Source organism: Aquila chrysaetos, chromosome 11 (assembly GCF_900496995.4).
Source record: "Aquila chrysaetos chrysaetos chromosome 11, bAquChr1.4, whole genome shotgun sequence".
Lineage (NCBI taxonomy): Eukaryota > Metazoa > Chordata > Aves > Accipitriformes > Accipitridae > Aquila > Aquila chrysaetos.
This window is the reverse complement of record NC_044014.1, coordinates 20,192,812-20,214,623: the sequence shown is the minus strand read 5'-3', so window position 1 is coordinate 20,214,623 and position 21,812 is coordinate 20,192,812. Positions and strand designations below refer to the sequence as shown.

Genomic DNA, 21,812 nt, shown 5'->3' with positions numbered 1-21,812 from the left:
CAGTAGCCATACCTGGTTACAAACAAAACCTTCTTTTGCATCAGATGATAGTTTCTGCTGGTGTTAGTGAAAGGGTTCCTCCTGACACTATTTTCACACCACATGTCACTGCAATGCCTTTTGCATCCTGATGGTGCACTTCATGTTTTCTGGCAACCTTGTGGGTTAGTAATCACTTTTTAATTGATACAGCATAGATTCTGCAATAACCGTACTTTGCTAACAGAAGATAGGGTTTTCTTGCAGCCTCCTTTCTTCTTTAGACCCTAACAGTAATGAAAGCACTGACTTTCTCTGGATACGGTCAGTGATCTCAGGATGTTTTCCATTCTTCGTATTATTTCTTTGTGTATTGTGCTTGCAGTTATTGAAAGGCATAGTGTAATCCAAGACTAATTCTAGCAGTTATGGTATTGTTTAATTTTATTATTAGATGAGACAATGACCAGACAGTAAAAACTGAGTTCACACAAAAAACTCACTTCTGAAAAGAAGATGGTTTGTCTTCATTTGAAACAGGGCTGCTCACTTTTTTTATGAGGAAGAGCAAGGGAGGGTAGACGCAGCAGAAAATAGTAACCAGTCTCGTGGTTCAAGCATGTCCCTGGAAGATGGGAAACTTGGGTTCAAAGGTGCTGCTGAGATAGAGAAATCTTGGCAGACTCAATCTCTACTGACAATACTTTCAAGATATGTGTACATGAACTCTCCAGGGTGGGAGAAAGGAGCTGATTTCATCTTGGTAATAATAGCACTTCAATGGGACACTTTGGTTCAAAGTTACACTCTGAACCCAGCAGGAACCTCACATCTCCTGCTATTTCACATGGAAGCCACCAGCTACCACAGAGCTGAGCAGTTCTAACCTTTATCACGACTCTGAGAAGCCTCTTTGGGGTTTAAACACTAAAATGAAAAGTACCCAAACATCGCTAGAAAGAATCCATTATCTCTGTCCCATGGGTATTTAGAGCACTTTGCCCACTAGTGGGAAGGGCTGCTTTAAAAACAGGGCTGAAGAAACTGTCATCTTATTTAATTTCCTGGGGGAACTCTGGCTTTACCAGTCTTGTTTCAAATAGGTAGTTATTGCACAAAGACACTCACTTGAAGGGTAGCCTCCATGGTTATTAGGTTACAGCATTATGGGTCACTGTTCCTCCACAATGAAATGCCTTAGCTTCACTGTGAAAAGAAACACAATGCATTTGGGGGTTTCCTTTCAGCGTGACACCCTCATTCTCTGTTTGAATCAAATGTTAATGTGGGCCAAGTCTGGGATGCTAACCAAGGCAGGTACAGCTGTTACACTAGGACAGTTCACTGGTGACACTATATGACCAAAGGGTTGATGTCTCACTCTGTGAAATGATTCATTAGCCGAACAAATTAACCATGGTTGGTACCACTTCTGTCCCTTTCACTTCCAAGACAAACAACAGGCCTGTTTTGTCTCCTGAGCCCACTGCTGAAGCCCGTCCTGTTTCCTTGTGCTCCATGAATGTAAGTAGAGCTTGATCCAAACAAAACAGCTCCCCTCCAGACAAGGACATTCCTTACACCCAATACAAACTCCTGGGGACAAATACCTTCCAGAGAGTCAGCCCTTCAACTAACTCACTGCTTGTAGGTGAAACGCATGAGGACTTGAGACCTACTTTATGAGTTTTCAATACTTACAATGGGAAATGCAATAGTAATATACCTGAAAGAAGCCAGAGCATCCCCTAAATTCACCTACAAAAGAGATTGCAGCTGTGCAGCTGTCTTGCAATCTGGGAGACCATAGAGGAGGCAGAGTGTTGAATTTTCTGGAAAATCAGTAAAAACAGGTTGGGCAGTCAGCATCAGAAACATCATGGGGACTGTTGATCCCACCTTGGGACATGAGGAGGGACTAGACATCATGTTGCAGAAGCCCTTCTGGGTGGTTAAGTTATGGTTTGAAGAAAGTTATTGTCACTTAGAGACATCAGGGCAGCCAAGTTATAATGCTTTTCACTGAGAAATTACCAAATTACCTTTTTCACTATCCCAAACAATGTTCTCTGCTTTGTATGTAAAACAGAACTGTTACTGTGGCTTCACTGACATCCTGTTCTTAGTTCACTCCTTTCCTTCCCCCACCAGCCAAAGGCATCGTACCATTTGGAATGCTGTTCCCAAGAACACATCCCTTTCATCTGGTGTTCTTCTAAATGCTCACCAGTCCATGATAAAACACAAGTTCTTCTGAAGACACTTATGAGTTAATTGGCTGAAAAGGCTGGTCTTTGTGTAGGAGTATTCTACTTTGTTTGTAGCCCAGCTGCCTAAGGATACAGAATGTGTCTTTCTGCCCATGGTCATCAAGCCAATTTCAGTGAGGACTGAGCCCTCAAGCTCACTGCAACTAATTCAGCAGTTAGGCAAAGGTGTCCAAAGAGACTATGTTTTCAGTGTTGATGAAAATGGCCTGGGAGAAGCAAGAACCCTTGTTTGTTCCCTCAGTGGGAGAAAAGTTATATGATATGTTCAAGCCTTCTTTGGCACCAGAGGGTCCTTACAGAAGCCATGTCAACTCTGAGCACTAATGTAGAATAAGGTGGGTTTCATGAGTTGTGCTGCTCACTGAAGAACAGACTTAGGACAGTCTGTAATGTTAAAGTTAACATAAACCAAATGAAAAGCAATAGCAGAGACAGTGTTCTTGAGAAAGTCTGTTGAGAGAAGCTGGACACTTCCTTCTCTTCATCTTAAAAGATTACATTTGGAGCAGTCCCTCAGTTGGGCAACAGTACAGGTCAAGGTCTGCCACAGCCTCAGGGAATTGGAACACCCAGGTCCCAGCTAAACATCCTAACCACCGACTTGTAGGTACTTCTTAAACTCTCCTGCTCCATGGTGCATTTGGGGTTTGTGAATTTAACCAGAATATCTTTTTCATCACAAAGATTTCCCCACTTCTGAAGCACTGCCAAATCAGCACTTAAATATGCTCTACAATACAAGCTGCCAACTCATGACACTCACTGCTGCTACTCCGAAGCGTTCACTGTGTTTTTACTTCCTTTTATCGGCACAGGTTTCTGCCAGTGAATCAGTCTGCTAGTGGAGACAGACTGCGGCAGAAGACACAAGCAGGGCAGTCAAAGCAGAGGTAAGGTGCTTGTACATATGTGTTCATGATCTCTTTCTCTGTTGTCTGATGAACATAAAAGATTTTCAGTCTTGCTTTTGTGCAGTTGCTTGTAAGAATAGACAGCTTTCTGCCTCTCTGATCTGTAAGCCTATTGCTATGCACAGAAGTGCTTGTTTGCTAAAGTTTGAAGACATAGAAGTTTGACCTGCACAAAAGGAAGAAAAAGAGCAACTATTTCATTTTCTTCTACTTGTTTTATTCAGTCTGAGAACAAGGGAATGACAGTCCCAGTATTGCAACAGTGTGTGTAAACTGGACCTCCTGCTTTTGCTGTGTAATGCACACGTATGTATGTTTTGTTAGTGAGTAAGGCAGCAGATTGTCATATGCATTTAGTCACAGTTGCTTTTCTGTTTGGTGTATGTATGCCTTACAGCTTATATGAAATAAATTTTAGGCTGCTTAAAGCACAAGGGTAGATGGATGAATTTCTGAAGGGCTTGTATCTTAGTTTCACTAAATCTTAAAAGTACCTAAGGAACTTTCAAGGGCATTTCTCTCTCTGACCTCTTTTCCTTCTAAGTATGTTCTTTTATGACAGTTTACGATGCCCAGTATTTCCTTACAACTTCATCTCACTAGATAAAACAGCTGTTAATGTCTCCTCACTGTCTTTATTCCTGAAGCTTAGGGGAGCAGTGGCCTGCCAAGACTGATATTACTTAGCCCGCTGTATCTGATTTAAAAGGCGAATACCTGGAAGTCCATGAGCCATGCCAGCTAAGCCAGGTGATCATAGAGCGCATTGAGAAAAGTTTGCCCTAACAGGAGGGATAATTTAGCCTCTGCATTGCCTCAACTAGTCTTGGTAGTGACTTGAAAACAAGCTGAGACATTAGCAGAACTTTTTCTTCCCAAATGAGATTCTCTGTGCAGGGAGAGGGAGGCATATTTTACCCCCATTAGAAGAGAGTAAAACAGCAGAAAGCAAAAAAGAGTGTTGTGCTGACTGAGTATGTAGTTGTGAGGCTTCCTTTTTTGACAATAAAAATTAAGAAGTATTTGATATACAAAGGGAATTGAATGAAGTGTGTTTTGATGCCAAGTTTAAAGTTTTGGGTGTTTCCAAATGCTGCTTCATTCCAACTGTTTGGTGACTCATGAGGTTTGACTTCTTTAAATTTGTTCAGTCAAATTTAAATGTTAAACTGAAGATTAGAAAAAGTCAAAACTCCTTCTCCTATAAGGAGATCCAGAGTGCAAAAATCTCTTGGTTACCCCTCCCTCAGTCCCACAAATCCTGTTCATCTTCCCCATTACTTGCCAGGGAATACTCTTACTTTCTCTTGATCTGTAGTTCCAAGTCCAAATAAACTTCATAGACCAACATGTCTTGTCATACCAGACATCTTATGCTAGAAGCAGACTCCAGAAACATGTGGCTGCATGAGAACCTCTGTTCTTCATTAAAAATTGGATTCTCCATGTCTAGTGGACCTAACAATGCCTGGTTTCAGAAAGACTTGTTTCCTGAGTCTGCTTAAATGCCTAATGCAAACTATAATATAGGCAGGTGTCCTACCAAATTGATGCCAACCTTGCATGCTGTGGCTACTTTGAAGCTACATGGACACTGACTAGTTGGCTAGTTCACTCTTGTTGACTGCTCACCTGGTTGTAGAACATACAACAGCTGCCTTCAGCCTGCCTTCCTGTCAGCAAGGCACTAACCCCACTGAATAGTCCTCCCCCAGCAAATAGTCCTCAGGAGCTCCTGCGAACCCCACTGCCTTACAGGCTTGTATCTCAGTGCTGAACTTGGCAGATATTTACCAATGACATCAAAAGTTAATTACAGGATGGACAGATAGGTGAACTAACATAAACACACCGCGGTCATAGAAGAATGCCCTGTTCTTCTGAGGAAACCAAGCCTACAAGAGCAGTAATGTCTCCAGTCATTACTGGTGAGGCAATCTTACAAGACGCCTTGACAAGTTGAAGCCTTACATTGCATTACGTGTCCCTTTTGTCCCATGGATTCTATTGTTGAACATTTAGGTAGCCTGCCTGATCTTTATGGTCTTTATCCATATGCAGAATGGCTGCTACTTTTCTCTTCACAGCCCTCATTCTCTCCTCACACAAGTAGGCACAGCATACAACAACAAATAGATGTATAAGGTCTTTTCCAGAATGTGTAAGCACAGTCCTGAGCTTCATGGATGAATTCTTTTTGTACAGTTGTTCAGATTGGAGAGAAAAATCCCATCCTTCCCATCCTACCTACTTGCAGCTCTCTTGTGGGCAAGGAGCACTGAACATGTCAGCACCTCTCTTGCTCTCTAGTTTTAACTCATAGTCCCACACCCAGTAACTTTCAGGGACACAGAACCTGCTCTTCCCTTTTCTAGCAAGCATTTGAGTCAAAATTTCCATGTTGAAATAAAGGTCTGGGAAGCTCACAGAGAGGAGTGTTCCTGCACTCATTGACTGTGTTCTGGAAAATAAAGACTAAAACCTGGAATAATATCTACTGTAGGTGGAGTCGGCATAAACTGGTGCTAGATAGACTGTACTCTGCAATTTCTATTCAGAAAAGCTAATCTGGTACCACTACTCGACCAGGAAAGGGCAAGGTCTCACGTCCCCATGACCAAGACAAGATTTGCAGTATGGACAGACATTTCTAAGAGATAAAGGAGACAGGCCCTTGGCAACATGAAGGCAGTCTCAGGATCCATCATTGACTGCTCTAAAACCAAATCATTCCATGGTTTCTCAGCTGGTGGCAGCCATTGATTTTGAGACACAGAAACTTTGAGCTCAGAAATAGCAGTAGGAAAAATACAATTATCTGGGGATAGCAGAGCAGGTTCTTGGAAGAAGTGGGAAGCAAGGGGATGGTGAAAAAACCTGAAGGATGGTAAACGGGGACCTAGATGATTCAGTTTCCATCTGAAAGACAAGGTTGACTGCGAACTGACTCATGGGTCTTCTGGGGAGCCACACATGGTCACCTTGTTCACTTCATATTCTCAGAGGAACTAATTTCAAACAGAACATGAACCTGGTCTGGGGCACATCAGCCCACGGTGAAAGCACAACCTGGCACTGATTTGGTGCACACATGTTCCCCTAAGCCTGTTACATCTCCTCCCAAAGTCCCTGAATCACTCCTGACTTCTGCACAACCCTTCACGATCCTCATTGACTGATCCCTCGCCCCAGCACACCACTGACCAGCACAAAGAATGGTATTTGATCCTAAAGGAGGAGAGGACAGGTGGAAAGAGAGACCGTCCCAAACCTCTCTCACCTCATTCCTGAGGAGACAAGAAACAAACAGTGCTTTCTTCCCCTTTCACCTCTCCTGCTGGCAGAGAAGCAGAGGCCGATAAAGGCAGACAAGCTGGGTGATGGTCATCTCAGGTACTCATGCTTCTTTGTCAAACTTCTGCTAGACTCACACCAGGAGCTGGCCCTGTCTACCAACCACAGCTCCCTTGTCATCTGCAGAGTGCTCAGGCATATTCTTGCATGGTAACCCCCAGTGTTTTCCTCACCTGTTCTGCAACCCTCCCTGTTACACAGCATGAACTGTAGACAGTCCCTCCTCACACACATCCTTATTCTGGCAGCCCCTTGGGGAATAGACCTTGGGCAACCTTCAGGAGGCTCCCCACTTGGGTCTTCCTGTGGAATTTCACACCACACTCTTCCTAACACAGACACCCCTGCATGTGCTCTTTCACACAGCCCCAAGATGTGGTGCCTCCTCGTGCTGCTCTGCTCCCAAGGAATTGCCTTTTCAGCAGGATTCACAACACCCTCCACTCTGAATTCAGACACAAGCCAGTACAGGAAACCTCGCAACCCTGAATGCTTTATGAATGTTGTAAGTTGGGTAGCTTTCTCTCCCTTTCTTTCTAAAGCGTCTCTCCCAGTACTACTAACACTGCCCCATCACTAACAGTCCCTGTCAGGAGGCTAAGAAGGGCCCCTTCCACATTTCCCATTTTCCCAACCTGCCTTTTCCAAAACCACTGCATTAGAGTTGCTACTGTAATGAGGGCCAGCTCTGAATGTGCCAGAGACAGATGTGACTCTTGCACATTGCATGAGGACAGACACATAGCACTGCAATGAAGAGTGCAGGCTGCTACTTTTGGCTCCAAGGCCAGGCAACTCCCCAGAGCATCCTGAGAGGCACTGGAGATCCAGGCTACTGAATTTTGACCCCAGCAACAGGACTCAGCCCTGGACTGTGGCCAGAGCACAGACTACATGCTTCAATCCATACCAACCTGAACAACAGACATTTACTGCCTGCATTTAGGGTGAACCCCAACAAATATATGATGAACATGAGGCTGGGCCATGCCTCATGACGCTTGTTTGCAGTCATCTTTCTCAACACGTGTTGGTATTTCGGGCTATTGCACAAAGAAGGGAAGAGTGCAAACCTGGCAAGAGGACAAAGATCCCTCCAGCATTGTGATAGGGAGCACCCGCCTAGAAGAAACCTTGATGCTCCTATCCAAACAGTCCATGCTCCCAGAGAGAAATATTCCTTTGCAGTGGAGGCAAAGGCTGGTTTCTAGTCTGAAGGGAAGCAGAGTCCTCCCCTTCTGTAACAACCTGTTTGGTCACTACAGTGGCAAGGGAGGTTGAACCCCTTCTTCAAACAGCAGATTCTCACAACACAAAGTAATCCAAGATGAGATACCTTGCTCTGAATCACCAAAGATTTCCCCACAGTACATGCAAAATCAGGTGTAGGTGGTCTCATGAGTTCCTTAGCGACAAGAACTCCACCCTTGTTTGCCTTGCCTGCATGGCTTGCCTAATCACACTTTGGCAAGAATGGATTCATTATGGCCCAAAACACACAGCTTTTGCAACTGTCTTATACGGATACTGCTACATATTTAGTCTGTAGAAAGGTATGATCTGTATCAGCCTTACAAAACATGACAAACTATCTCCCAAAAGGTTAGTCACTCAACACAGTTCTGCTTTGTCCCATCATATGGGGCCAAATACCAGACAACTACCACCTAAGCAGGTCTGAAGAAAACTTTGATGCATCTTTGTACAAGACCTGTATTATTTATTCTCAGCCATGGTCCCAGTGGCTTTGCACTACCATCACAGAACAGCCCACATCCACACTGCTTAGCTTGGTTACCCCCCAAAACAGGACAACTTGCATGTTAACAAACTCCCCCTTGGCTTCCCACAGAGTGAAATTATCAGATATCATGGATACCCCAGCGAGGAATATCAAGTTACCACAGAGGATGGATACATTCTTGGTCTTTTCAGAATTCCTGCTGGGAGGAACAGCCAAAATACAGGTGTGACACAGTTAGAGCACATAAGGAAATTCTGAGAGCCAACTCTTACATGGGGTCCCCACCTTTCCCCTTTGCACATGCAAGGCATATTGCACACCTTTCCATCTCAGGAAGAGCACCTAGTCAGGAGTGTGGAATGTGGCCTGAATTCTGTATCCATCTGAAGTTCACACATTCAGTGTCTCTGTCCTTATTTCAGACTTTCCTAATTATTTTGTCATATCCCAGTTTTTTTCCCTCATGTGGGCTGGGGGAGGATTTAGTCGACTGGATTTGGGGAGGTTTTGCATTAACACCCTAAGTAATATACATTTAAAATAGAAGCCTCACAACAAAGCCTCTCAGGTTGGGCATATGAATATTAATTCCCAGCCTTCTGAAGGACAGAGATATTCTTGAGGAAGGTAATAAGAAATCAGATCATCAAAGAAAAGCAAATGCATTTCATCTGTTTCATCACATTTTCTGAATGGAATAAAAATTTCTACATGGAATTCAAGGTGCCCTGGATACTGCTACTTTGTTTATTACTCCTTGTTAGAATTATAGAATAATTTGTTTTGGATGCCTCCTCCTATTTGGATCTCCTCCTTTGGAGATCATCTGGACCAGCATCACTCTCAAAGTAAGGTTAAGCAAAGTTAGGTCAGGGGCCTCTCAGCCCTGCTCAGTTGGTTACTGAATAGACCTAAGGGTAGATATGCTTCTTTGGATAAATTATTCTTTGTCTTCCATACACTATTATGCCTTCAGCAGTTTTCAGCTGTGGGCAGATGCTTTCAATATAGGGACCTGTAAGTTGGCTTTCCAGTGCAAAAGGAGGTGGGGACAGGCCTCCTCATTAAATTCTTTATTTGCCAGTCATGTCATGAAATAGTTATGAAATGTCATGAAATGGTTCCTGCTTGAATGGAACAAATCCTTCAGGTTTCTCAGACCAATATCTATGCATAGTTTTCCTGGGAGCTTCTTGAAGAAGGAAAGATTTAAAACCTCTCACAAACTAAACTCTGCACCCCAATCTTAAATACACATTAACTGCTGCTCCAATGTAAGAATACTTTCATCTTTTCCAGGGCAAAAGCCTGTAGTCTTCCTACAGCATGCTTTTCTAGGAGATGCTACCCACTGGATTTCTAACCTGCCCAACAACAGCTTGGGCTTCCTGCTCGCAGATGCTGGCTATGATGTCTGGATGGGAAACAGCCGAGGGAACACTTGGTCTTTAAAACACAAGATCCTTAATCCCAGCCAGAAAGCGTTCTGGCAGTTCAGGTACTCTGTAGAGGGAGAATTACTTAAGATGGAAACTCCGAGGGGACTAAATAGCTTCAGCCTGATGGTTTTTACCTAAACCAGCATCAGAGCAGGGTCTACACCAACCAACAAGAGTAAAGAACCAGATGAAGAAGGATGCTCACTACTACTCAGAGTTGGGAGCATTGACTGGGGAAGAGATTTCAGACACTGGGAAATGAAAAGGAATGCTGAGGAAAAGGGAGACAGTACTGTGAGAGTGAGAGCAAGAACCTCAGCTGGAACAGGCTGAGCAGCCTTGCCTAGAAATCTCTGATCTCTCACAGCTGAATTCAACCAACCCATGCTAGTGAAAGCACTGATTAAATTCCATTGCCCAAGGGCTGCAAGTGACAGGTGAAACTGGCACCTCCTCTGCAGAGAGCCCAAGGCATCAGGCAGCCTGGCAGTACAGCTGTGTCTCCTCTACCCCTTCCCCAACTCAAGCAAAATGCAGACAAAGCGTGCAACCTTGTCTTTCAGTGGGTCCTGCTTGGTGCAATGAACAAAACTGACATTCAGTTACTCACACTGTGATAGCTGAATTATCTGCTAGCTTTTTGTGTTTTTCCCTGTAGCTTTGATGAAATGGGTAAATACGATATTCCAGCAGAGCTGTACTTCATCATGAATAAAACTGGACAGAAGGATGTATACTATGTTGGTCACTCTGAAGGCACAACAGCAGGTAATGTCAGGACACTCATGGTTCACAACCATTCATGTTCCTATCTGATCAGCAGGTGTGTCTCCCCATTGATTCAGTTGTTTTTCTTGTTTGTGGAGAGCTAGCAAATGTAGAAGTGCCTTCTGACTTGAGATTTGGAAAATATGCAAAACTTTTCTAAAACCAGCTTTGTTTACCCTTAATAAACAAAGAAGCCTAATCCACATGTATTTCAACTTTTTAAATAATTAGAGACATAAAAAGTGGTTATTTACTGGGCACTTCAGGTACTGGCACTGGGTATTTTTCTTAAATTCTCAGCAACAGGAATTTTCATTAAGTTCATCTTTTGTATTAAAACATACAATTATTTTCCTTGTGAACAGGAAGGAAAGACTAAAAAGGTAAAACAGCACATATAACACATAATTTCAAATAACAGAAGACAAGGAAAAGGAACCTCAACATTACTAAGTCATGTGATTTAATGGCAATATTACAATTTAAAGCACAGTTCATGAGTGGCCATAACTGGCCATATTACTGTTTAAAAACGTATTGCCAGAGACTGAAAATTAGGAAAGAAAAAACATTAGTAACTTATTTTCTCTTAGTGCCAGCCTTTAGCATTAACTCACTTCATGGAGTCTGAATGCAACTAACTTTCTTTTAGCATCAGCTGAAAGTTCCTGATATTTATGGTTTATGTGTAAGATCCATGAATGGTCATTGATTAGAAATGAGCAACTGCCAGTTCATTAGTGTAAACAACCCAGAAAAAAGGGAAGGAAATGTGGGAAAATCATATATTGTCACAGCTCCAGACCTTTTCTTTCTTTTCCACTCATAAGAGTATTTAGAGACCCTCATGGCAAAACAAACTAACCATCTAGGCTTTCTTCAGCTGCCTTTGATGCAAACAATCAGTTGAAAACACTCAAAGATGCCAGTATTCAGCTAATTATTCTACAGTTTCATGGAAGCATAAACATACATAGACCTTTAGAGACTATAATCTGAAAAACTCATTTTTTGAGAGTTTTTTGAACTTTAGAGGGAATTGAGTTTATCACAAAAACCTTATTGACATGGTGCCTACAAAAACTGTTCTGATAAAGGCAACGTCCAGACGTGCTCTAAACCTCGGAATGAACTTTGTCTCCCAAATAAAATTCATTTCAGGACTTAGGTTCAACACTCGCCCTCAGTAAAATATGCAGCACAGACAAACACAGACAACAGACAATGGGCTGCAAATCTAGTCTCACTTCTTGTTTGCTACCTGCTGCTGATTTATTTTGTCTGTGAAAGATGTCGCCACTAACTCAGGCTGTCCCTTCTGTGTTTGCAGGCTTCATAGCATTTTCTACATACCCTGAGCTGGCTAAACGGGTGAAAATGTTCTGCGCTCTGAGCCCAGTAACCACAGGGTCACATGCTACAAGCCCTCTGATTAAGATAACAAGTGTTCCTGAACCACTGCTCAGGGTATGTCATTTTTCCTTCTAAAAGAGGCCCAATGCCTGACTTGCTTTCACAGGGTTCACTCAACCTCAGATGAAGTGTTCCCAAACAGGTGACGTCCTGATACTGAGCTTGGGATGAATCAAGTGCTCTTGAAAAATCTGTTCCCAAACTCTGTGGGGAAAATACTGGAGATACAGGGCTTGTAGCAGCAAGTACGAGACTTGTGAAACTGTCTCATCATAGGACTCTTGCTCTTAAATTTGAAGAGTTTAATAGTGCTCTTAATATTTTGCTGGCCTCATGCAGGAAGAACTAAACCAGAGCTGCAATAACAACCATGACAACCTCTGGGACTTCAGAAATGAGTGAGCATTGAGGTCACTACGCTAGAAATGTGAGGATGGCTTCCTCCAGGATTGATGTCAGTAATATGAAGAAGGAAGGATATGTGATGCACAATGGGGAAGAAAGTGTTTTAAGGGGTACTGGGAGGGCAAGCTCTTTCAGCAATCTTTGAATACTGAGTTAGGAGGCTAGGCTATTAGCAACAGTTTCCTGCATAAAATGGCCCTGTAACAAGAAAAAAAGTGTTGCGCTTTTCCATTCCCTCAGTTAGCGTTTGGCTGCAAAGGAACCATGCACCAGATTGGATTTCTGAAAGGACCTGTGACGCAGTTATGTACAAGCCTGGATAAGTTCTGTGGCCATATACTCTGTTACATAGCTGGAGGCAACATAAAAAATCTGAACACGGTAAGTATATGCAAGAGCACCTACTCAAAGTAAAACTACAGTGATTTTGGAAGTTATATTTGTGCACTCTATCCTTGTCCAGTAACTGTCATGCATGTAAATGTACATAAACCACAATGTAGTTCTCAGCAGACTGAGGGAATGCCAGGGCATTGTGTGGTGCAAACCCAGGACTAGAGCTAATGATGGATGGGACCAACAGCTAGGCACATTCCAATCCCAGAAAGAAAGGACTGAATTAAGTCTGGAGCTATATTGCATATGTAAATAAATGTGCCCTCTTTTGGGGCTAAGCTGACCAGATTTTGGTCATACACAGATGCTCTTTAAAAAGACCCAATGGATGATGGAGTCAGACTTCTTGGTCATACAGTTCCCTGTTTCCTTCCTTAGCATGCAGACACCAAGGTCCTCTGAACACTGGAATAATTAAAAGGCAGGAAAAAGCTCCTTTTCCCTTGCCACTTCTCAGACTACTTGCACCAGAACTTGATCCCAAAGAACTACCATAAGGAGCATTCTCCCATTTTTATTGTCCTTAGAACTGAGCCCAACAGCTCAATCCACAACATGTAGAGCTACAGAACGTCCTTCCACTGTGCCTGAGGAGAGCAACACACTTACAGTGCGATTCACAAAGACTAGTGCCTCAGTCAGTGGGGACAGGAAAGACAAGAGGGTTATCCCTATGCTTGCTGACATATGGGCACTGTAGTGTGTCTTAAATCCCCTTTACAGTGTCCAAAGTATGCAGAAGCTGGCCAGTGTAATGTTTATTACTGCAATATCTGTAAAGTCTGAGGCCTATTTTTCTCCATCTATAACCATTGCAAAAAGCACATATGGGAAAGAAATGAGAATCAAAGGTTCAATGCAAAAGCAATTGGAGGCACTGCAGCCCTTTTGAATTGCAGACCTAAACCATTAAGGATCTTTCCTGACTTGGGTTAAGTCACAAATGTGGTTCTCAGGGCAAGATACCAAGTCTGAGGAGGAATGCAGGGAGATGGAATTGGAACATCTCCTTAACAGAACTATGAAAATGCAAACAGACGAAAAAACAATCTGTTTTGTAGTATGCCTTCTTTAGCACTAGGAGTAAAATGAAGAGAAAAATAAATCTTCAAAAGACTTATACGTGCATGGGGGTTTGCTGTGAGGTGAGTAATCTACTTTGAAAGGACTGGAAGCTTTTTCCCAGGATCCCACAGTAGTACTATCTTCATGGAACAGACTAACTTTCATGAAAAAGTGTGCAGATGCATACTATTAACCAGTTATTCCTAAGTCTGCTTCTCAGTTTTCTGTCTGATATTTGAAGAACATCCTATGAAAATGGGGTTTTAACACAGCAGCAGTATGTTGCTCAGGTCCTTCACAGCTTTATTCTGTCACAGCACTGGATCACTGCCTTTATAACACTTCTGCTTTCTCTCCAGAGTCGGATAGATACCTACGTAGCACATTCCCCTGCTGGAACATCCGTACAGAACATTATTCATTGGCATCAGGTATAACTGTGTACTGATGTGTAAACAGACTCTTACTACTGCTTTTTATGCAACCGACCACCTACAGGGAATTCCAGAGGCAGTGGATCTGGGAATCTGCCCATCACATCTTCTCACATGCTGCCATGAGCACCTGCCACAGAGGGAGCACTCTTTCCCATGGCTCACCAGACCATCACCTGAATTGCCCCTCTGGTATCAGGCACCGAGATTTCCCCAGGGCATATCAGGCCTCTCTGCATGTTGGGCTCTAATGGCTTCCAGCCTTCATTTTTATTTATGAAGACATTTGCCTTGAAAGCTGCAGAAGTGAGCGCAAGCACAGCCTAGGCACTTGGCAGGCAGTAGGAGGATAGTGGAAATTGAGCAGCCAGGGGATGAGCTAGACAAAGAAGAGATCCAGGTTACAGCTTTTCTCCCAGAGTGTTAATTGCAGCCTGGATCACTTCCCAAAGCCAGCTGACTTACACAAACGCTCCTGCTGGCACCAGCGGCAAGTGGGGAACTGCCTCCTCTGCTGGCATTTTACGTCACTCTCAGACCTAAGCTTGTTCTGCCCGTGCTCCAAATCAGACCAGGGCAAGAGAGCATCGGCTCAGAAACGCATCACTGTATGTGCACAGAACTGTGGCCACTTCTGCCAGCACTTAAATACATGCATGCTCCTGCACACACCCCTGACTAAAATTCCAAGGATCCAGACTGCCAGCACCCAGACCCAGAAAACAGAGACAAGCTAGCAGATTTCTAGCATATCCTCGGTTGCTTAAAGGCTTGGATAAAAAATATGCACACACATTCTCAGTAAGACAGATTCATCTTTTTTTTTTTTCCTTCTAGACAACATGCATTCAAGATGACAATAGTTTAGTGTTAAGCTGATCACAGCCTGCTCCCAATAGCCAAACTCTTGTAAGAGGTACAGAGCCTCTGGAAATGTCACCACTACTGTGAGCCGACCAGACAAAACTGACACACGAAAGTCAAGGTGTGTGAGCAGGTATCATATGTTACACTAGACTAGTAATAGTCCTGACACACCTCTGCGTCACAAACAGGGACCCCAACTTTAGCTAACTAAGATAGTCAAGCAAAATTTCAATGATAAAACATGCCAAGGGTGGCGGCTGAGGATCAGGAGACAGTGGTAGCAAGAGGAAAGGCAATGAAGCCACTCACCCTACGATCCATCCTCAGAATCCCTGGAAGCCTGCCCACTGCCTGAGCCTTGGCTTCAATCAAAGGCAAGAAAACACCTCCTGCACTGTGCTCTGTCTCTTAACACTTTCATTTTATCTGTCCTTGTTACAATATTAACAGGTAATACATGCAGACCAATTTCAAGCTTATGACTACGGCTCTAAGGAAAACATGAAGAAATACAACCAGGTAAGGCAATACAGATTTCCAGAGAACTCATCCTTGGGTCCCGGCAAAACTAAGAATAGAAAAATCCAGATTTCAGCACCTGTGAGCGCTAAAGAGGGGGAGAGTGGTCTGAGGTAATGTTTCACCTGAATCTAATACTCATACATGTAAAAGTCTATTCACAGACAAGGCATAGACAGATCCTTGTGGACAGCTAACAGAAGTTTGTTTTGCCTCCCCTACTGATGCAGGGATGTGTCCAATGACACGTCAATTTACCTGCCATTCCCAAAAGGCTGAGAGCCACACCCAAGTCCTAGGACTTCATGAGTATGGAGCTCTTCACTTCCCCAAAAATCCTCAAGGTCTGCTTTTCAGTTAAGCGCTAGACTGGCCAAAGGGGGAATGGAAAAAAAAAAAACAAACAAACGGGGGCGGGGGGAAGAAAAAGTGGAAATGTATACCTTGGTTTTGGGAAGCTACTTACCACAAAAATAAAACAGAAGGGATGATTCAGTACAGCACAGTGGAGACTACTGCTGCGGTGAACTAACATATCCTGTATGGAAAAAAGGAAACGGACAAAACTTGGTCACTAGGAGCTTTGGTTACCACCTAGTCAACACTCAGAAATGCTGCGGTTCTCCTGCAACACCGATAACTTGCCTGACAGTTTTTTAAGATTTGATCAGATCAGTTGACATGTCGTGAGCTTTTCTGAGTCAGGGCAGGTTATTTTATGGGTGGCACGTTATTTTACAGGTGGAGAAGGACTCCAAAGAGTCCTCAGACACCTTCCATCCACACATATGGTCTTTAAATACTGAAGTTTAAAGTTTGGAATGGGCAATGTTGTAGTCCCAGTACTTTGGATGGTTGGGAAACTGCCCCAAAAAACAGTCAATGAGAAAAAGAACAGAATCACCCTTAGATAATAGCGGTCAATTTAAAAGCATCTTGTGCCTGGTCCCTAAACCACCTCGTAGACAAATAATCATCCTGCATTAAGTCGTTTGGCTCAGGTCTCAGAAGATCCCCATTCCACTTTTCCGTGTTTCTTTGATTTCCTCTGTGATGACAGACAAGGCAAGTATGCTCACGGGCTATTACTCCATCAGTAGCAACACTGTGACCTAGAGGGAGTGTCAAGTGAAGTCTGGAACAATGCAACTAATTATCTTTCACTCCATGCCCCATAAAAGCATGAAGAGGACTGTATATAAGCCAGAAACGGAACACCCATGAACAACAACTCTGCGGTCCTTGCCTGGTAAACACAGACACTGCTCTTGCCATATCCCCACCTCTGAAGGGCATGAGTAGGTGTCAAACTGCAGCACAACTCTTAGCCATGCATTAAGGAAAGACACAGGAATAGGATGGATCATTTCCTTCCGTGGTCAACAGGGAATGGGGTCAGGGCAATAGGCACTGAGAGGGTGGCCTTCGTCCTTACTGTTTTACTGTAGTGAGTGCAGAAGGGAAAGAGATGCTTGCACAGAATCCTTTCTCTAAACACAACTTCTGGTACAACAGCATTCACTCAGGTCTCCTCCCTTTCTTACAGTCTACTCCTCCTGCATACCCAATAGAGAAGATAAGCACACCAATTGCTGTTTGGAGCGGTGGATGTGACAAATTTGCAGATCCCAAGGACATGGCAAAGCTACTTCCTCGGATTACTAATCTCATTTACCACGAGCATTTCCCTGCTTGGGGACATCTTGATTTCATCTGGGGCCTTGATGCAACTGAGAAAATGTATCGGAAAATCATTGAACTAATAACAAAATACTTTTGAAAGCACATGCCAAGTGTTGATTCATTCATTAAAACTCTCCAAAATTTCTATTTGTCAATAAGGAGGAAGAGGTAAACACACAGACACACATGATAGTATAGGTAGTATACCAGTAGAGGTATTTATCCGCATTTGTTTGTTTCTTGCTTTCCTCATAGTTTGAGGTTTTCCATGGTGTTACTGTGACTGCTGCCTTCCTGAGAATTTTTAAGTGTATAGGAATAAAAGCTGAAAACATGAGTATATTTGAGCAAACAGTGCAGGGATCACTTAATTTGGACAGCTTTTATTTCTACAAGACTGATTTTTCAAGCCTAGACTCTATTGTTCTCATGTATATCTTACATACCCCACAGAAGCATTCCTGTGCCCAATCTGTGTCTTCCCATGAAAACCCGAAAGTGGGATTTGCTCATTTCTCTGTTGAAGTACAACGGACCTTAGTTTAAATTAAATCATTTATCCACTTGACAGACAACTTGGCTTTTTTTTCTTTTTTCCTCCTCACATTTACCTACAATGTCAACACAACCAAGAAATCTTCAGACACAAGAAACTGAGCAGGCAATAGATGACTTCCAAACATGAAGGAATCCAACTTCAGAAAAACTCATACAAGTATTCTCCTGTCCTCCCTGCCTACACACCACCCAAAGGTTTGTCCATGCACTCTAAACCCCCCAACTTCAAAGACGATAGATGGCAGCTGAGGAATGAGTAGATGTAGACCCGTCAGGCAAGCTGCACTCCAAGCAATACAGCTTCCACCCCATGAATTATTCTTGACACTGGCAATGAAGTCGTTGCAAGCATTCTGAGCTGTCAGCTTTGATTTTTACATAACTCTGTGTCTTGACCATTCTTTGTTCAAGCAATTTCTACAGCATGGGAAAGCAGTCAGCTCTTTTCCCTTTCCGGTCATTAGCCCAAAGAGATAGCATCTTCATTATCCATGCAAGTGCCTCACCTCTACTCACCTACAAGCTGATCTGGTAGGTAACAGTGTGTGTCGCTAGGTTACACCAGAAGTGTTCATTATTACAGGCTCAGACAGGGTAGCTTTTTTTCCCGGGGTGTTTCTGGGTGGGGCCTCAAGCTTATATTGCCCAGCCAAACCCTTTGGAGTTGGAGTCAGCGTCCAATAGAATAGTTACACTGAAAAATGTATCTGTGTTCTGCAACACAGGAAAAATACAGCTGTCCATGCACCTAGTCTAGCAGCCGTTAGCAGTGCTGATCATGACATCTATCTTCTGAACTTATGACAGCTTACAGCAAATGGCCAAAACTGTCAAGAAAAATAAAGATCCGTTAGACCAAGAAAGCAAGATACAGCAGCATTTGAAAGGAGATTACCCTTTATTGCTGCATTATTAAATCACAAAGCGCCAGGCCACATTAATACATTGCTTACCACTGCAGGTTTTCTTCTACCTTCACCTATACAAGAGAAGACTCATGAATTTATTATTATTTTGGTATATGCATCCCCTGCTGCATGCACCACTCTGAAAACCATGGTAACCTGTCCAGTCCCATGGGAAGGATACATCTGGTTCCCATCAACAGCATTTCATTTATTGATTTTTTTTTTCTTTAGCACACTGCTATATTGGAAATGTAGTCAAGGGACTTGTTTCTCTACCGTGCCAAACATATTTTCATTACTATTTCTTAATGCAATAAAGCAACCCAGGAATTGGCTTTCTTTGTGGTCTCCAGCAACTCATTGAATCTCTTTTTGCTGTTTCTTATATGAAAAAAAAACAGAAGATAATCCTTCCCTTGTAGCAACATACTAAGAATAAGGTGTGTGAAACTTGTAGCAGGGATGGAAGGAGGAAGTGCTAAGCTGAGAGATCTATTTTCCCGGTCACTCCCATTGTAGGAATAGAAATACTAAGAGGAAGGGTACTAGACTTTGTATAAACTGCTGTGGCATATTGTTCAGTTGTCAGGTGTATCCCCTCTGGGACAAGTAACACACACTCTAAAGGAAATTTTATTTTTGCATTTGGTTGCCAACCATCATGTGCAATGTTTAGACTTCCAGAAATATTACAGCTAGCTTTCAAAATCCAGTCTGCGCAAGTCAAGTAATAAACCAGAGGAAGCAGATGAGAAGAGCAATATTTTGAACACTATTGTAATCATTCACGGCTTAGTAAATCAAATTAACTCCTTTCAACCCACGTGGCCTTGGGGGTACTGACAAGTCTCACACAAAATAATCAAAGTCTGCAGCAAGGCATGGGTGGATTTGGACCAAGTCTTTATCAAGTAACAGCCCCCAACGCTCTGCAGGACTCCCACTGCTGTGCGAGATGGATTGCCAAATGAGGTAATTTTCTGCATGTTCAAGAGTCCTTGATGACTACGAACTTTTCTTTAGCATGCTTTCAATGTTGTGGAACTGCAATCTTCTTGCTATATCTAAGGGAGTCTCCCCATCCTGAAAGACACAGATGAAATATGTTGCAATATGAGAGAGATGGGTCAAGTACAAAGAGCTTTCCTGAATGTGCCACCCAGATGCAGTGCTCTCCTGCGTAAGTTTCACTGTCACATCCTTGCTCTGAAACAAAGGTTTCAGAACATGCTGGTTCTCATACTACTCAGGCTGAAGCCAGGGGCAGAGTCCTCCCTGCCTTTCCAGTAGTGACAGCCATTCCACTGTTTCCTGGGACTAATGTCCAAAGTCAGTGCAGAGCTAAGCTAAGAGCTGATTTCAAGAGCAACATGGGCAATACATTGCTCACCTCAACTCCGTAATGCAGATACTTCCAGGTCAATGTTTATTTGGACAACATTTGAGCTTTTCTGATGACAGAAGCAGCTTGACTTAGCCCCTCTCAAAAGAATGCTGTCCAGTGGCCCTAGGAAGGCTCTTACCACTCCCCTGCAGCCTGCATCTTAGGAACAACTGTAGAGCAGCTCTGAGTTAAGAAGAGGTACTGTAAAGATAGCTAAGAGATCTGCCAATCCAGTGGACATGCAGGCAGCGTTTACTGATGGAAATCCAGCAGTGAAGGAATTGGACTTTAAAGTTGCTCTTGCCAACAAAGGCAATGGAGCAAACGTTGCTTTACACCCCACAGCAAACAAGTCAGCTGCCAGGAAGCTGTGCACCCTTTTTTTAAACTGCTGCACACCAGCTAAGGCCTACAACATACTGATTCACTATCACAATAAGGAAATACAGTTAGCAACTTCACCTTCTTACCTGATTCTTTACAGAAGTGTCTGCGTGAGCTTCAAGCAGTAGAGGAATGACTGCCTGGTTTTTCATTTCGCAAGCATAGTGAAGGGCTGTGCTACCAGACTGAAGGGAAACAGAAGCAGATGAATTTTAGTTCTATTACTTCCTTGGTAGACCTTAGGCAAGTACGACTACCTGTAGCGTTATCAGTTTCCCCTAACAGCTGGATGCAAAAGACACGTATCATTTCCTGTCACAATACACTACACAGTAAAACAAATACATTGTCATACAAGCAACAGAAACAAAAAAATCATTCCTTCCCTGGGATGCAGCTCTTAAAACAGGTCTGATACCTTCAGCAGGAAGACAATAGTTCTTCACTAATTTCAGAGGATTCCCTGATCTTGGTCTCAACAGCTGTGTCTTAAGCAATACTGCTTGATCACACTTCAGTGTTTTAGAATTTGGTTGCTGCTAAAATCGGGGTTGTCCTTTTCTACCTTAGAGGAGCTCTTTACCACACCCAGGTAGGCTAGTGGATACAGAACTCTACATATGGCAGATCAGCGCACTCTGAAGACCAAGCGAAGATGCAGCATCTAGCACTGTGGCATGACCTTTGCCCACAAATCTGCTCCAGTCGAAGAACTCATAAATGGTGATAAACTCAGACCTTATATCACTAGAATCTTTATAGGATCAGGTATTTAATACATAAGTATCTCAGCCAAGTTTGCCTGGATTCTCTTAAGAGGGCATTGGTCAAAAAGGGAGAATTAGTTGATCAGTGGAGAATTATTTCTGTGTACATTACAAAACTATTGCCTAAGCGTCAAGGGGAATCACTGAATCCTCCTGGTACATCACAGTCAGTTCAGTTCCTGATCCTACTCTGAAAGCAGGACTATGTTGCTAGAAGATTCTGAAGTCTGTTTTTAGCATTGTTGCATGCATACAAGCCACATTTGCATTTCTATAAACCCACTTACAAAGTCTGTAGCATTAACATCGGCTCCAGCTCTAAGTAACATCTTGATCAGGTTTTCATTCTGTTTAGTCTTTGAGACCTGTTAGGTGCAAGGGAAAGAGTAACACAGTAAGACAGTTCATCTGCATATAGTACAAAGTAGATTTTGGCTAAATACTGTGTTTTTTCCAAAAAGAAGAGTGTCTGGCTTCTGCAAATGCCAGACTGATGCAGTGTGCATGTGATGCAATTCTAATGCAGTGATACAATTCTGTTTCTTTACCAGCTATATTCACAGC

At 43.0% G+C, this 21,812-nt stretch overlaps 2 protein-coding genes across 9 annotated transcripts in view; one reads left to right on the top strand and one right to left on the bottom strand.

Annotated features, from left to right (window-relative positions):
* Window positions 1-288: 288 nt before the first annotated feature.
* LOC115348641 (lysosomal acid lipase/cholesteryl ester hydrolase-like) lies at window positions 289-19,046 on the top strand. 2 transcript variants are annotated; one of them, XM_030031607.2, is made up of 11 exons: window positions 289-303; window positions 3,065-3,139; window positions 6,881-7,019; window positions 8,367-8,481; window positions 9,558-9,756; window positions 10,356-10,465; window positions 11,796-11,932; window positions 12,524-12,664; window positions 14,104-14,175; window positions 15,496-15,564; window positions 17,111-19,046. In XM_030031607.2, exons 3-11 carry the CDS (start codon window positions 6,888-6,890, stop codon window positions 17,342-17,344), a joined length of 1,209 nt encoding a protein of 402 aa, XP_029887467.1. In that variant the 5' UTR covers window positions 289-303; window positions 3,065-3,139; window positions 6,881-6,887; the 3' UTR covers window positions 17,345-19,046. The 2 variants fall into 2 exon arrangements, with proteins under 2 accessions (XP_029887467.1, XP_029887468.1); XM_030031608.2 differs by lacking the exons at window positions 289-303; window positions 3,065-3,139; window positions 6,881-7,019 and adding an exon at window positions 9,023-9,106 and having other exon boundaries at window positions 8,434-8,481.
* Window positions 18,685-21,812, bottom strand: part of ANKRD22 (ankyrin repeat domain 22) — a 31,444-nt gene continuing 28,316 nt past the window's right edge. For all 7 annotated transcript variants that reach the window (XM_030031614.2, XM_030031615.2, XM_030031618.2 and 4 more), the window contains 3 exons: window positions 21,536-21,613; window positions 20,568-20,666; window positions 18,685-19,796 (listed from right to left, as the gene is read on the bottom strand). In XM_030031614.2, the coding sequence (XP_029887474.1) occupies window positions 19,719-19,796; window positions 20,568-20,666; window positions 21,536-21,613 (255 nt within the window). In that variant the 3' untranslated portion in view covers window positions 18,685-19,718. The remainder of the gene's footprint in view (window positions 19,797-20,567; window positions 20,667-21,535; window positions 21,614-21,812) is intronic.

Excerpts from the sequence above, each read along its gene's own strand:
- LOC115348641 (XM_030031607.2), top strand. The coding sequence starts at position 6,888 with ATGTGGTGCCTCCTCGTGCTGCTCTGCTCCCAAGGAATTGCCTTTTCA. Across the intron at positions 8,482-9,557 it reads GAGGAACAGCCAAAATACAG|GGCAAAAGCCTGTAGTCTTC; the intron begins GTGTGACACAGT and ends CATCTTTTCCAG. Across the intron at positions 14,176-15,495 it reads ACATTATTCATTGGCATCAG|GTAATACATGCAGACCAATT; the intron begins GTATAACTGTGT and ends CAATATTAACAG.